Source organism: Molossus molossus, unplaced genomic scaffold (assembly GCF_014108415.1).
Source record: "Molossus molossus isolate mMolMol1 unplaced genomic scaffold, mMolMol1.p scaffold_m16_p_7, whole genome shotgun sequence".
In the NCBI taxonomy this organism is placed as follows: Eukaryota; Metazoa; Chordata; class Mammalia; order Chiroptera; family Molossidae; genus Molossus; species Molossus molossus.
The window spans coordinates 57,565,806-57,580,276 of NW_023425401.1; the positions used below are offsets into that span (position 1 = coordinate 57,565,806).

At 40.4% G+C, this 14,471-nt stretch overlaps 1 protein-coding gene across 6 annotated transcripts in view; it reads right to left on the reverse strand.

Moving 5' to 3' along the window:
• SRPK2 (SRSF protein kinase 2) overlaps positions 1 to 14,471 on the reverse strand; it is a 172,236-nt gene that overhangs the window by 43,785 nt on the left and 113,980 nt on the right. For all 6 annotated transcript variants that reach the window (XR_004957412.1, XM_036247617.1, XM_036247615.1 and 3 more), the window contains 3 exons: positions 6,701 to 6,809; positions 6,116 to 6,203; positions 5,797 to 5,884 (listed from right to left, as the gene is read on the reverse strand). Coding sequence is in view for 5 of the 6 variants with exons in the window: in XM_036247617.1 (XP_036103510.1) it covers positions 5,797 to 5,884; positions 6,116 to 6,203; positions 6,701 to 6,809 (285 nt within the window). In the remaining variant the exon portion in view is untranslated. The remainder of the gene's footprint in view (positions 1 to 5,796; positions 5,885 to 6,115; positions 6,204 to 6,700; positions 6,810 to 14,471) is intronic.

Sequence of the window (14,471 nt, forward strand, 5' to 3'; positions counted from 1 at the left end):
TCTCTCTCTCTCTCTGTTCCTCTCTCTCCCACTCTACCTGAACAAAAAATAGAGAAATGACCTCAGGTGAGGATAAAAAAAAAAAAGAATGCCGTCGATTTCTTGACGTGAATTTTGTATCCTGCTACTTTGCCAAATTCATTTATTAAGTCTAGTACATTTTTGATGGACTCTTTAGGGTTTTCTATGTATAATATCATGTCATCTGCAAATAATGACAGTTTCACTTCCTCCTTTCCAACTTGGATCCCTTTTATTTTTTTCTCATGTTTGATTGCTGTGGCTAAGACTTCCAGTACTATGTTAAATAAGAGTGGCGAAAGTGGACATCCCTGTCTTGTTCCTGTTCTTAATGGAAATGTTTTTAGTTTCTGCCCATTGAGTATGATGTTGGCTGTAGGTCTCTCATATATGGCCTTAATTATGTCAAGAAATGATCCCTGTATTCCCACACTGCTGAGCGTTTTTATCAGAAATGTGTGCTCGATTTTGTCGAATGCTTTTTCAGTGTCTATTGACATGATCATGTGGTTTTTATTCTTCATTGTGTTTACGTGGTGTATCACATTTATTGATTTGCAAATATTGTACCAGCCTTGCATCCCTGGAATGAATCCCACTTGGTCATGGTGAATAATTATTTTGATGTATTGCTGGATCCGATTAGCTAATATTTTGTTTAGGATTTTGGCGTATATGTTCATAAGGGATATTGGCCTGTAGTTTTCTTTCTTTGTAGTGTCTTTTTCTGGTTTTGGAATTAGAATTATGCTGGCCTCATAGAACATGTTTGGAAGTCTTCCTTCTTCTTGAACTTTCTGAAATAGTTTGTGGAGAATGGGTGTTAGTTCTTTTTTGAATGTTCACTAAAACTCCCCCATGAAGCCATCTGGGCTTGGGCTTTTGTTTGCTGGGAGAGTCTTGATTACCTCTTCAATTTCCTTAGTTGTTATTGGTCTGTTCAAGTTTTCTATCTCTTCCCGGTCCAGTTTTGGGAGACTGTGTGTTTCTAGAAATTTGTCCATTTCGCTTAGATTGTCGAATTGCTTGCCATATAGTTGTTCATAGTAGTTGTTAACGATCTTTTGTATTTCTGTGGTGTTGGATGTTACTTGTCCTCTTTCATTTCTGATTTTGTGTATTTGGGTTCTCTCTCTGTTTCTTGGTGAGTCTAGCTAAAAGTCCATCAATCTTGTTTATCTTTTCGAAAATCCAGCTCTGTTTCATTGATTCTTTGAATTGTTTTTTTGGTCTCTATGTCATTTATTTCTGCTCTGATCTTTACTATTTCCTTCCTTCTACTTGCTTTGGGGTCTTCTTTTTGTTTGCTTTCTAATTCTTTAAATTGTGAGGTTAGACAATCATTTAGAAATTTTTCTTGTTTTTTGAGGTAGGCCTGTAGTGCTATGAACTTCCCTCTCAGAACTGCTTTCGCTGCATCCCATAGATTTTGTGGTGTTGTGTGTTCATTTTCATTGGTTTCCAGGAAGTTTTTAATTTCTTCCTTGATCTCCTCGGTAACCCATTCATTGTTTAATATCATGCTGTTTAGCCTCCATGTGTTGAAATGTCTTTGCATGTTCTTGTTGCAATTGATTTCTAGTTTCATGCCATTGTGATCTGAGAAGATGCTTGATGTGATTTCAATCTTCTTGAACGTGTAGAAGTCCCCTGCTATGATTGTATTGCTGTCGGTTACTCCTTGGAAATTCTCCAAAATTTTTAATATATTTTGGTGCTCCTATATTGGGTGCATATATGTTTATCAAGGTTATATCTTCCTGTTGGATAGATCCTTTCAATATTATGTAGTGGCCTTCTTTGTCTCTAGTTATGGCCTTCATTTTGAAATCTATTTTGTCCAATATGAGTATTGCTACCCCAGCTTTTTTTTTGCTTTCCATTTGCTTGGAACATTTTTTTCCATCCCTTCACTTTCATCCTATGTGAGCCTTTTGTTGTGAGGTGGGTCTCTTATAAATAACATATAGATGAGTCATGCTTTCTTATCCAATCAGCTGTTCTGTGTCTTTTTATGGGAGCATTCAATCCATTTACATTTAAGGTGATTATTGATATGTACTTATTTATTGCCATTTTTGTTTAGTGTGCTTCTATTTTTCTTCCCATTTCTCCTGCTAATTACAGCAGTCCTTTTACCATTTCTTGCAGTGCTGGTTTGGTGCTAATGTATTCCCTTAACCTTTTTTTGTCTGGGAAGCTCTTTATTTGACCTTCTATTTTGAATGATAGCCTTGCTGGGTAGAGCAGTCTTGGATTCAGATCCTTGTTTTTCATGACCTTGATTACTTCATGCCATTCCCTTCTGGCCTGTAGTGTTTCTTGTGAGAAGTCAGCTGAGAGCCTTATGGGGTTTCCTTTGTAGGTAACCTGTTGCTTACCTCTTGCTGCCTTTCGGATTTTTTCTTTGTCTTTAATTTTTGGCATTTTGATTACTATGTGTCTTGGTGTGGGCCTGTTTGGGTTCTTCTTACTTGGGACTCTCTGTGCTTCTTGAACTTGAATGCCTTCTTCCTTCACCAAATTAGGGAAGTTTTCTCTCACTATTTTTTGGAATATATTCTCTGTCCCTTGCTCATTTTCTTCTTCTTCGGGGACTCCTATGATGCGAATATTATTACGTTACCAGTTGTCCCACAGTTCTCTTAAATCAGTTTTTAATCGTTTTTTTCTTTTGGTTTTCTGATTGGTTGATTTTTTTCTACCCTGTCTTCTAATTCACCGATCTGGTCCTCAGCTTCCTCTACTCTGCTTTTTAAACTTTCCAATGTGTTTTTCATATCTTATATGTCATTTTTTATCTCTTCTTGATGGTTTTTAATTTCCAATTGGCTTATTTTCAGCGTCTCTATGTCCTTACTCATGCTGTTCAGCTTCCTCAAGATCATGGCTCTGAATCTAGCTCTGATAACATGCCTAACTGCTCCACATTGATCTCATCTTTGGTGGAGGTCTCTTGCTCTTTCATTTGGCTTCTGTTTCTGTGTTTTACCATTTTTGGCTATCACAGTGGGCTTTGAAGCCTGTCAAGTTTTCCCTGTGGGTGTTGGTGTTCTGCTGTTTGTGGCTCCCTCTCCTGGGTTTAGATGAGTGAGGGAGGACCCCCGTTAAACACCACTGTCAAGTCTTACTTTCCTGGTTAAAGTTGCTAGCCCAAGAAAGGTAGTGTTATCCTCTAGCTTTTTGCCTGGAGGCTAGCAGTTGAGGTTATTTGGTGAGTTTTGGGTTGTCAGTTGATTGAAAAACTCCCTCAGGTGCTCAGCATAAGGGGATTTCACGAGGGTGGGGCAGATGCTGGTTGTTAATGAGCCTCAATTAGCACTTCAATGGCCCACAGGGTGGGGTTGGGTCTCCGAGGGAGGGGCTGCTGCCTCTCCCCAGAGCCCTGGGAAGGAGCAAAATGGCCACCGTCCTGCGTGGCTGCACTCAGCAAAAGCTCTGAGCGCCCTCCAAATCCCGAGTGTCCCGACACAGTTCCAGTCCAGTCTGCCCTCCCTCTGCCGGAGCCCAAGGTGAGTGGTTGTTGCTCTTTTAGCCTCTGTCCCGGCTCTGCGCTGTGGAGCCGCCTGGGAGTGTAATCCGAGGGCGCCGCTCCCAGCTAAGGCCGCTGCCGAGCTGCCGACCGTGGGCTCCCAGCCCCCGTCTCGCGCTTTCGCAAGCCTACCAGGATCGAGTCAGTGTCCCTGGTTATATGGTCCTTGCAAGCTGCTTTTCTTTTGGTTTTTCCCGTTGATTTGTTATAGTTGTAATTCCAGTTTGGTTTTGTGTTGCTTCCATTCACTCTGCCGCCATTTTCCTTTTCGAGCTTTGTGGTCTTTTTAAGTCCACATGTTTTCAAAGACATTTGTAGATATAAAAGAAGATGACTTCTAGGATTGTTTTGAAATAATTCACCAAGAGATAAAGGGTAAATAAAGCAATTGTAGCCAGTTAATTGCTGAATTTGGGTGACAGATTTAGAGAAATTCACTGTAGTACACTCTAATTCTACGCATGTTGGAAACTTTACATTACATATCTTTTTGAAGAAATACAACGGAGGTCTCTTTTTATTGAGGACTGGCCTAGGCAGATATACCAACAGGTACAGAAAATCTATCACTTTGAGACAGGCTAGTAAGCCGGGACAAGTGGAATAGGGAAACTAAGTTAAAAGGCCAAGTAGTTCAAAGCTACCTAGTACATTGGAAAATCCTATCTTCTCTAACCAAGCACACTTAAGAGTAAAGCAGGGAATAGACTGGGGCACCTCAGAAGGAAAGGAAAAGGTGGGGGTGGGAAGAGATAAACCAAAGAACTTAAATGCATATATGCATAAACCATGGACACAGACAACAGTGTGATGAAGGCAGGGTGGTGGGGGCAGGAGTGGGAAGGAGAGGGTCAAAGGGGGAAAAAAGGGGGATATCTGTAATACTTCAAACAATAAATTTTATGTTTGTGGGAGTTTTTTAACCCTGTTTCTCTCCTCTCTCTTTTCTGTCTCTTTGTTTTTAAAAAATACCTTTTTTCTTTATTGAGTTGAGAGAGGAAGGGGGAGAGAGAGAGAGAGAAACATCGATGAGAAAGAATATCAATTGGCTTCCTCTTGCATGCACCCCACTGGGGATTTGGCCCACAACCTGGGCATGTGCCCTGACTGGGAATTCAACTGGTGACCTCTTAGTGCAAGGGTCAACACTTAACCACTGAGCCACACTGGTGGGGCACAATGAAGATAAATTAAAAAAAGATAAATGGTTTATATTTCTCCCCACCAGAGGGTAAATAGCTTAAATCACCCTACTCAGGAAGATAGATAATAGAAATGCAATTAGTGCCATTTGCCAACCACACTCAAGGACAGATGAAGTTAAGGGAATAAATCTCATTTTGATGCATCAACATAAAGCTGATGAATATTCTATTAAGATCCTCTGCTAAGACCTCCTCTAAACTCCCAGACTTTAAAACCCTCAAGACAAAGGACCCAGGGTGAGCAATGGGCAATGGCAACTCGTCCCAGGCTAACCTCCTCAATCTAGGCCCCCTTTTCTCTAACTTTCCAGTGAGCCAAAGCAGCCCCACCTAGGCTCTCTCCTGTTGCTTCTCCTACACTAAGCATCTTCCTTGTTTCACTGTCCCCAGCTTTAAAAAATGTACTCTCAAAATCACCTAGACTTGTGTTGTAAATCTTTCCTCCATGAAGTCACTACACACTACAGGCTGGCCCAAGGGAGACTCACTCTAGGCAGGTTCCCTTTCTGATAACTACTTTCACCAGACTTTTCGAAAATAGACAAACTAAATAACATACTTCCATATTCACCTGCCAGGAAGATGATACTCTGCAGGATCAAGTGTGACTTTGCTATGTTGACATTAGCAGAGCATTTCTCCTTTTATTGCCTCAATAAATTCTTAGCAGCTACTAAAGGATACATAGCCCTTGTTCACGGGTTTTTTAAAGTTTAAAGCAAAAAGAAGTGCTGGTGTACACTTCCATCTCCCACTGTAAAAGTAAACTTCACTAGAATTAATTTAAAAATTAAAAATCAAGTCAAGTGCTGTAAAAATAATTTAATAAATGTTACTGCACCAAAATCCCCAAAAGGCTCCTGCAGAGCACTCCAGACACATCACTTTATAACACTCTGATTATACCAGAGGCTTTATGTGAAGAATGACACAACAGAGCAACAGGTTACACATGCTTGAAACATTCCCATTTTTCAAAAGCAAAAAGAAAACCTAAATTCAGCCATTAGGAAGCAACAGAACTATCAGAAAGGATACGTATTCCATTCATGCCTGAAATCTTGAAGTCATCAATGAGCTGTACCACCATGTCTTTGTTTGGGTCACTGGGATCACTTTCTCTAACCTATGAAAAGAAAAATGAGTCAACAGCAGAATTCTTCATGACTGAAAGTCATTTCCATTACACCAATCCAAACAATTTTAATATGTGATATGTTTTTTAAAATAAAAGGTTCAGTATTTGAATTTATATAAAACATAAAATCAATTTTAATTTAGTAAAACCCAGAAAAATGCCTCGGTAAAATTCTGCTGTTAAATTGTCTTCTACCATTCATGGTTTTGTAGTACTTACACACTTGAGCAATTTTATTTCATCCAAGGCTGTCTCTGTATAATGCTGGGCACTTTTTACAACTTTCATTGCAACAAATCTTTTCCCCCTTTAAAAAAATGCAAATTAAAAAAATATATATTATATGCAGAGGTGATCATTATAACACTTTTGTTTCAGTTCACACACACACACACACACACACACACACTACACATGTGTATTTATACTGGAAAACAATGGTGTTTCATGCTATAGGTCATAGCTTCAAAAAAGTCAGAAACAACTAATTTGAAAGGCCTATATGTTATTTTATATTTAAATGTTTTTCTGGTATAAATGAATTATTGGAAAAGCTATGATTCTGATGTAATTTCAACAAATAAGCCTCAGATATAAAAACAGAAGAAGGTTAATATGTCAAGAAAACAAGCAAATGAACTTCAAAATGTGGGGGGAAATGTCTAGCTAGGGCAGGGTAAGCCTGTGCTAAGTACCTTAAATTGCACAACAGAAGCAGTTGTGCCCCTCAGCAATACCTTGTTATAAAATAAAGATGTTGGGCTAGACCAGGAATCAAGTGCACAAATGACAAAGAACACTTACTGCATATCCCAGCACAGCCAGACAGTAGAGAAGTGTCCCCATCCTAGCTTCCTAATAACATGATACCGGCCATTGAAAAGGTCTCCAATTTTCACTGGATGATAGCCACCTTTCATTTAAAAGATAAATAAATAAAATTTACTTTCAGAAAAATAGTAATAGATTTTCATCTCTTCCTTTGTCAGTTCTTGATAACATCTAAAATATCTGTAAATGATAAAATCAGATTAAAATAAGTTTAATAATATAACACTTTTCATGAATGTTTCATCAAAAGAAAAGTGCCCTTTGTCTTTCTATTAACTTGATTAGAAAGGCATCAAACCACCCAGCACTCCATAACACTAAGGTTTTATGTTTAAGTCTAGGTGTAAATAACATGTACATGAGCGCTTGACATTTTCAAACAACGTTTTTTCTTCTAAGCTAAATGTTAAACACAAATCTTGTTAGGTCAGTACAATATAACTTACCAAAATCAAGGATGTATACTCTGCATAATTCTGCACACACTAACAAGGGATTATATAACAGGACAATGCACCCTCTGATACAACTTGCTCCTCTCACTGTTCTACCTCCAGTGTCAAACTCCTGCCTTGGAAACAGGTTGGAGAGGGAGAGAGAGTGCCATATTATGGTAGATTCTTGGGAGAGGGAAGGGTCCTTTATAGACATCTGGCATAAAAAGACCTTCACTTTGCATTTGTAAGTAAAATAAGCAGGCTACAAAGTAGTATGTATAATAATATAGCATGTTTGTGAAACAGACAAGAAAGTCTAGGAGGGTAGATGTTAGCAACAAACATCTCTGGATATAAAATTACTTTTATTTATTTTAATCTATATTGTATTCTTTTATTTATCTTTTTAAATGTTTCTCTGACACAAAAATAATACTTTTCTATTTTATATTCCTTTAGCATTTACTGCTTCTTTATTACAAAGATGTTATTTTTTTATTTTTTAAATCTGCAAAATTCTTATAAGTCACTAAGACATAGATGTACAGAGAACAGACTGACAGCTGTCAGTGGTGAGGGAGCTTGGGGGTCTGTGAAAAAGGTGAAGGGATTAAGCAAACAACAACACATGGATATAGACAGCAGTATGGTGATTACTGGAGGGAAAAGGGGGTGAGAGTGGGGTGAGGTAGAAGAAGATAAAGGGGGATAAATGGTGACAGAAGACGACTTGACTTGGGATGAACACTCAATACGATATACAGATAATGTATTATAGAATTGTACATCTGAGACCTATATAATTTTATTAACAAATGTTACCCCAATAAGTTCAATAAAAAATTAAAACAGAAGACATAAATGGTCCGTGCCTACTTTTGAGCTCAGAGCAGGTGTAGGAAGTATCTAAACCACATCCTTCAATACATCTGTAACTTTCATCAGGCTAGGAATAATACTTCAAAGAAATACTACGAATATAAACACTTAAATTGTGTTGAATTAGTGAAGCAAAAATTTGAGCAGACACATTTTCTAAGATTCCTACTTTCATAGCACTGTATCTGCTTTTCCTAGATTTTTTTTTTTTTTTAATCCTCACCTCAGGACATTTTTTCATTCATCTTCACATAGAGCGGGAGGGAGAGAGGGGGGAAGAGACAGAGAGAGACATCAATGTGAGACAGACACATCGACTGGTTGCCACCCACACAACCCCAACCGGGAGGGGACAAACCGCAACTGAGGTACGTGCCCTTAGCAGGAACCGAACCCGGGACTCTCTGGTCCGCAGGTTGACACTGTAACCGCTGAGCCAAACTGGCCAGGGCTGCTTTTCCTGGATTTTAATATCAAAGTCTGTAAATATTTGGGGTAAAAAATATAAACTAAAAGATAGTAAATTATAAATAAAATATAGTAAATTATTGGATGGATGGATGGATGGATGGATGGATGGATGGATGGATGTTAACAAAACTCATCGCGGTAATCATTTTGTAAGGTACATACATCAAGTCATTAAGCTATATACCTTAAACTTATACATTGTATGTCAATTACATCTCAATAAAACTGAAAAAAAAAATGGCTTCATATTACCTACTTAAAAGGTTAAACCAAAATTAAAATAGGCTCTGAGTTTACAATACAGTTTTTAAACCATTAAAATTAACGCTAAAATGGGGGAAAAAACTATCATTTTTCAAGTGTGAATTAGGGGCATTCTGCTAGGCACTTCATTCTCGAATCCATGTTCCACGAAAATGAAGTAAACTGAAACAGGCCTGGCCTGGTGGCTTGGTGCCTGGAGTGTTGTCCCTTATATCAAAACATTGCAGGTTTGATCACCAGTTGGGAGTGCTTGTGGGAGGCAACCAATCAATGTTTCTCTTTCATATCAATGCTCCACCTCCTCTCTAAAAACTAATAAAAACATCCTCAGATAAGGATTTTAAAAATAATAATAAAATAAAGTAAACTAAAATATGTTGTAAATATTCCACAGGGGAAGCAGAGGAAGGGAAAGAAAGAAAGGAGAAGTTCTGTTTGGGAAATAAACAAAGCAAAGCAGATTTCTTGACCAAAGTGGTTCTCAGAGCCCAGTGTCTTAACACACAGTGGAAACCTCTGAGAGAGTAGCATGCTGCAAATTCTAGACATATTTGATAATGAAACCATTTCTTCAAAGAACAAGTTACATTTCACAGCACAAAGTGTTGAGGATAGGGTCTATATATCATTTCTTACAACCACTCCTGCAGAGTAGATGGTGTTAGTTCTTTAAAAAAAAAAAAAAAAATCCTCTCCTGAGGACATATTAATTTTGAGAGAGAAGGGAAGGGAGACAGAGGGGGAAAAAAAATCAATCAGAGAAACACCGGTCAGTTGCCTACCACACACACTCGGAATGGGGATCAAATTCGCAACCTAGATTATGTGCCCTGACCAGGAATCAAACCCCATACACCTAAAGATTTTGGGTTCCATCCCCGGTTGGGTGGAAAACAGGAGAGAGCTGATTGATGTTTCTCTCTAACATCAATGTTTCTCTCTCTCTCCCCTGCCTTCCTCTCTCTCTCTCTCTCTAAAAATCAATAAACATAACCTCAGATGAGAATTAAAAAAAAAAAAAAATGCACTCCATGTTTAACAATTGGAGGACTGTTTACCAGTCTTTGAACACAAGGGACATTTGATAGCTTAAGTAAGAGTCATGTTATTGCTAACATTACAGTCCCTAAATTTAAAAACAATTTAGTTATGCATAAAGAAAAGAAACTTCGATCACTATTGCATAACAGAAGAGCAATTTTTCCCAGGTAACCAGAGCACAAGCACAACTGTTCCTCTTCTCAATGGGGTTTGAAAGTCGAACAAAAGAAATTACTAGTTTAGTCCAGTTATCTCAGGAGCCCACAACATACCTAATACTGTGCCTAAAAATAGGACAACTAAACAAGAAGGACAAAAAAAAAAAACAATTTTTAAATACAAAAATAAAAGAATTCAAAGTATTAAACACATATCTTAACATTTATTTTGAAAACTTGACATGCTTTTTTGTTGTTAATCCTCACCCAAGGACACTCTTCCACTGATTTTTTTAGATCAAGTGGAAGGGAGGAAGTGGAAGAGAGAGAAACATTGATGTGACAAACCTGCAAACCAGGAATGTGCCCTTGACCGGGAATCAAACCCACAACACTGGTCCACGGGCCGACACTCTAATTGCTGGGTCAAACCAGCCAGGGCAACATTTTTCTTTCTTTCTTTCTTTCTTTTTTAAATATGTTTTTATTGATATTTTAGTGAGAGAGGGACAGAGAGAGAGAGAGAGAGAGAGAGAGAGAGAGAGAGAAACATCAATGGGAGAAACACTGATCAGCTGCCTCCTGCATGCCCCCTACTGGGGATTGAGCCCAAAACCCCGGGCATGTCCCCTGACTGGGAATCCAACCAGGACCTCTCAGTCCATGGGATGGCACTCAATCCCCTGAGCTACACTGGCCAGGCAGAGCAACATTTTTCACGTTTATATTCTATAATTCTCATATTCGAACTCCCAGACTGCTAGGAAAACAAGTCTCCTCAGACCATTTTCAGTCTCTTTTCACAGATTATTTATTGCCACTCATACCTGCCAGGGCACACACCACACCAGTACCAGCATCCAGGGCATCAAAGAAAATGGATGCTCCACTAACTCTCAGGAAATTCTCCAATTTACTGAGATTAGTAAACAATGTGTGTCAGAGTGGCTATTAGCAGTGGACACCCCATGGTCCATAATAATGTCTAGCACACAAGGAATCTTGAGAAGAGGCACAGACGAGATAAACCAGCCGGCAGTACAAGATCTAGGATAGCAACAGTGCTGGCTGGCCCCTGCGCAGGACACCTGCCAGAGCACCAGAAAGGGTCAAACACTTGAAGACTACGGCGCCTTAGGCTGATATATAAAACCATGCATTTGCCACTTATAAGTTTCCCTTTATTCTTTTTTTTTATCCTCACCCGAGGACATTTTTCCATTTTTTGTTCAGGTAGAGTGGGAGGGAGAGAGAGGAACAGAGAGAGAGAGAAACATCGATGTGAAAGGAACACACCGAGTGGCTGCCACCCACACGACCAACCAGGGCCGGGGACAAACTGCAACCGAGGTATGTGCCCTTAGCAGGAACTGAACCCGGGTCTCTCCAGACCGCAGGCCGACGCTCTAACCGCTGAGCCAAACCGGCCAGGGCTCCCTTTATTCTTAAATATAAAACTTAAGTCGTATTACAAACACAAGAACAAGAATGGATTAAGTAATCATCAAGTTCACAGCTCTGGTTTCTTCTCCGACACCTATTTGTCCAGCACACCCAAGAAAACGGTCAATTTCTACCTCTATAATTAATAAGGTCCAGAGAGCACAACTGTAAAACTATCTTTAGCTGTTTTGGGGCAATTGACAGCCGAAAATAAAGACGATTCCATTTTCCTTGCCAAGCAAAACACAGGTTCAATTTATAAGAGTGGATCAAAAGTTCAGAACCAGGGAATATGAAGATGGCGGCAGAGTAGGGGGATCTTTTTCACAACACCTGCCAGAACCAAACGGCAAGTTACAGCTAAATTGGGGAATAATCACCCTGAAATACTAACTGGAGGTATCTGAAGAACAGACTTTTTTTTAATCCTTACCTGTGGATATTTTTCCATTTATCTTCAGACAGAGTGGGAGGAAGGGAGAGAGAGAGAAACATCGATGTGAGAGAGACACACAGACTGGTCACCTCCCGCCAGGAACGAACCGAGGTAGGTGGCCTTGACCAGAATCAAACCCGAAACTCATTGGTCCACGGGCTGATGCTCTAACTGCTGAGCCAAACCAGCCAGAGCTGAAGGGGAGACTTTTTTTTAAGGCATTTCTCTCTATATTTTTTTTGTTTGTACTTTTTTTTCCCCTTTATTGACTTTAGAGAGAGACAAGGGGAGAGGGAGAGAGAGATAGAAACACTGATGAGAGAGAACATCGATTGGCCACCTCCTGCATGCTCCTCACTGGGATTTAGCCCACAACCTGGGCATGTGCCCAGACCAGGAATTGAACCGGTGACTTCTTGGTGCATGGGTCAATGCTCAACCAGAGCCACACCGGCTGGGCTGAAGGGGAGACTTTTAACCAAGTACTGCAGAAGCCACATGGAGAATGGTAGGAAGGGTTGATTCACAAAAGGGGTTGCCCCACTGCCAGGGGCAGCAGGCTGAGATTATGGAGGGAGCCTGGGGAGGGGGCCTAGTAACATGAAGCCAAGTCCCAGAATGAGATCCCCAGCCCAGAGCCCCAGAGCTGGGTACAGGTGCCAATGCAGCATCCAGCAATGAAATGTGGTGGGGTTACTGTCTGCCAAAGAGAGGCAGACCCTGCTGGAGCCAGAGAAACCCATTTAAAAGGCCAATGTGCAAAACTTTTGTTTGCAGACACTCACCTGGGACACTAGCGGATGGAGGGCAGTGAAGACTGAGGTTGCCTGGGAGTCTGGGGTGGCTGGCTTTGGGGAGAGGTGTGAGGGAGCAGCCACCAGAAGCCAGGTGCTGGATCACCCTCCAATACAATAGCAGCCATTTTTCTTGAGAGGAACAATCAATCCACTCCAAGTAGCATCAGCCTGGGGAAAAGCATTCCACTTGCCCAGCCCACTGAACTCCTGCATGCCCTACCCTGCATTTTAAGCCCTGCTGAGGAGTCAGTGGCATAGACCAAGGTTTACAAGGAAGGGTAGTCTCAGAGGTTGTCTGCAACTTGCTCTAGGATGGGGCCATTCTCACTTTCCTGGGAACCTCACGGGATATCTGATAGAAACATCCTTCCACTACCTACCACAGGCAGACATAACTTCTGGCCTTAAAAGGTTCCACCCACCTGACTACTAGGGGCTCCAACCTCCTGAGGTCAGGGAAAAATCCAGGGCAGGGGGCAGGGAAAACTGCCCATCATCTTCCCTGAATTTGAATGATACCTCCCCTCAAGGAAAATCCAGTAACTGCATCCTCCTGATTCCACCAGAGGCTCTTTCAGAGACTAAACCTTTTCAGTGTCTAAACTTGGTAGCAGCCTGGCGCAGGCAGGGGGAGACAGATCCTGGGGAGCCTTGGGGCTTTTGCTGACCTGCCCCTGGGTATTATTATGCTAACTGAAATAAGCCAGTCAGAGAAAGACAAAAATCACATTATATCGCTTATATGTGGAATCTAATGAACAAAATAAGTCCAGAGGCATGGATGCATGGGTCAAACTGAGTAATCTCAGAGGGGAAGGCGGGGGGGGGGGGGGGGGGGGGGGATGGGAGAGGAACAGATTAACCAAAGAACATATATGTGCCCTAGCTAGTGTGGCTCAATTGGTTGGGCATTGTCCAGTAAAATGAAGGGTTGCTGGTTCTATTCCCAGTCAGGGCTTGACAACCTCAGGGGTGGGTGAGGAGTGTGTGTGTGTGTGGGGGGGGGGGGGGACGGAGATGGCAGACAATTTATGTTACACCTCACATAGATATTTGTCCCTCCCTCTCCCTCTCCCTTTCTCTCTAAAAGTCAATGAAAAAATCTTTAAAAAAGAAAAGACTATATAGACTATATATGCATAGCCCATGGACATAGACAATAGTGTGATGAAGTCCTGGGGTAGGGCTGGGTAGAGGGGGGCAAAGGGTGAGGGGAATGTGGGACATCTGTAATACTATCAACAATTTTTTTTAAAAGTTCAGAACTGTATCACAGACAACAGCCCAGATAAATTTTAAGTAAAGTCTCTATTTTCTCCCTGAAACTAAAAAGGAAATACTCACAATCTCATGATATGAAGCCAGCATTACTTTGATTCCAAAGCCTGGCAAAGACATTTTTAAAAAGCTATAGACCAAATTTCCACATGATGTAGATTCTAAAATTCTAGATAAAATTTCATCAAATCTAATTAAACAACATATAAAAAAGATAATACTTTATGACCAGGTAATGTCTATTCCAGGAATAAAAACTTTGCTTAATATTCAAAATTCAATGAATTTAATTCCCAATAATTAACATACTAAAATAGGAAAACCATATGAAATGTCTAACTGCTATACTGTACACCTGAAGCTAGTGTAACATTGAATTTCAACTGTAATTGAAAAAAAAAAATTTAACCACATGGTCAGGTCAACCACATGGAGAAATAGCATTCCTCCATAGCCAACATACATTCCTGATCAAAATTGGCAACAAAATAGCCCTGGGTGGTTGCTCAGTGGTTAGAGCACTGGCCCATGGAACAAAGT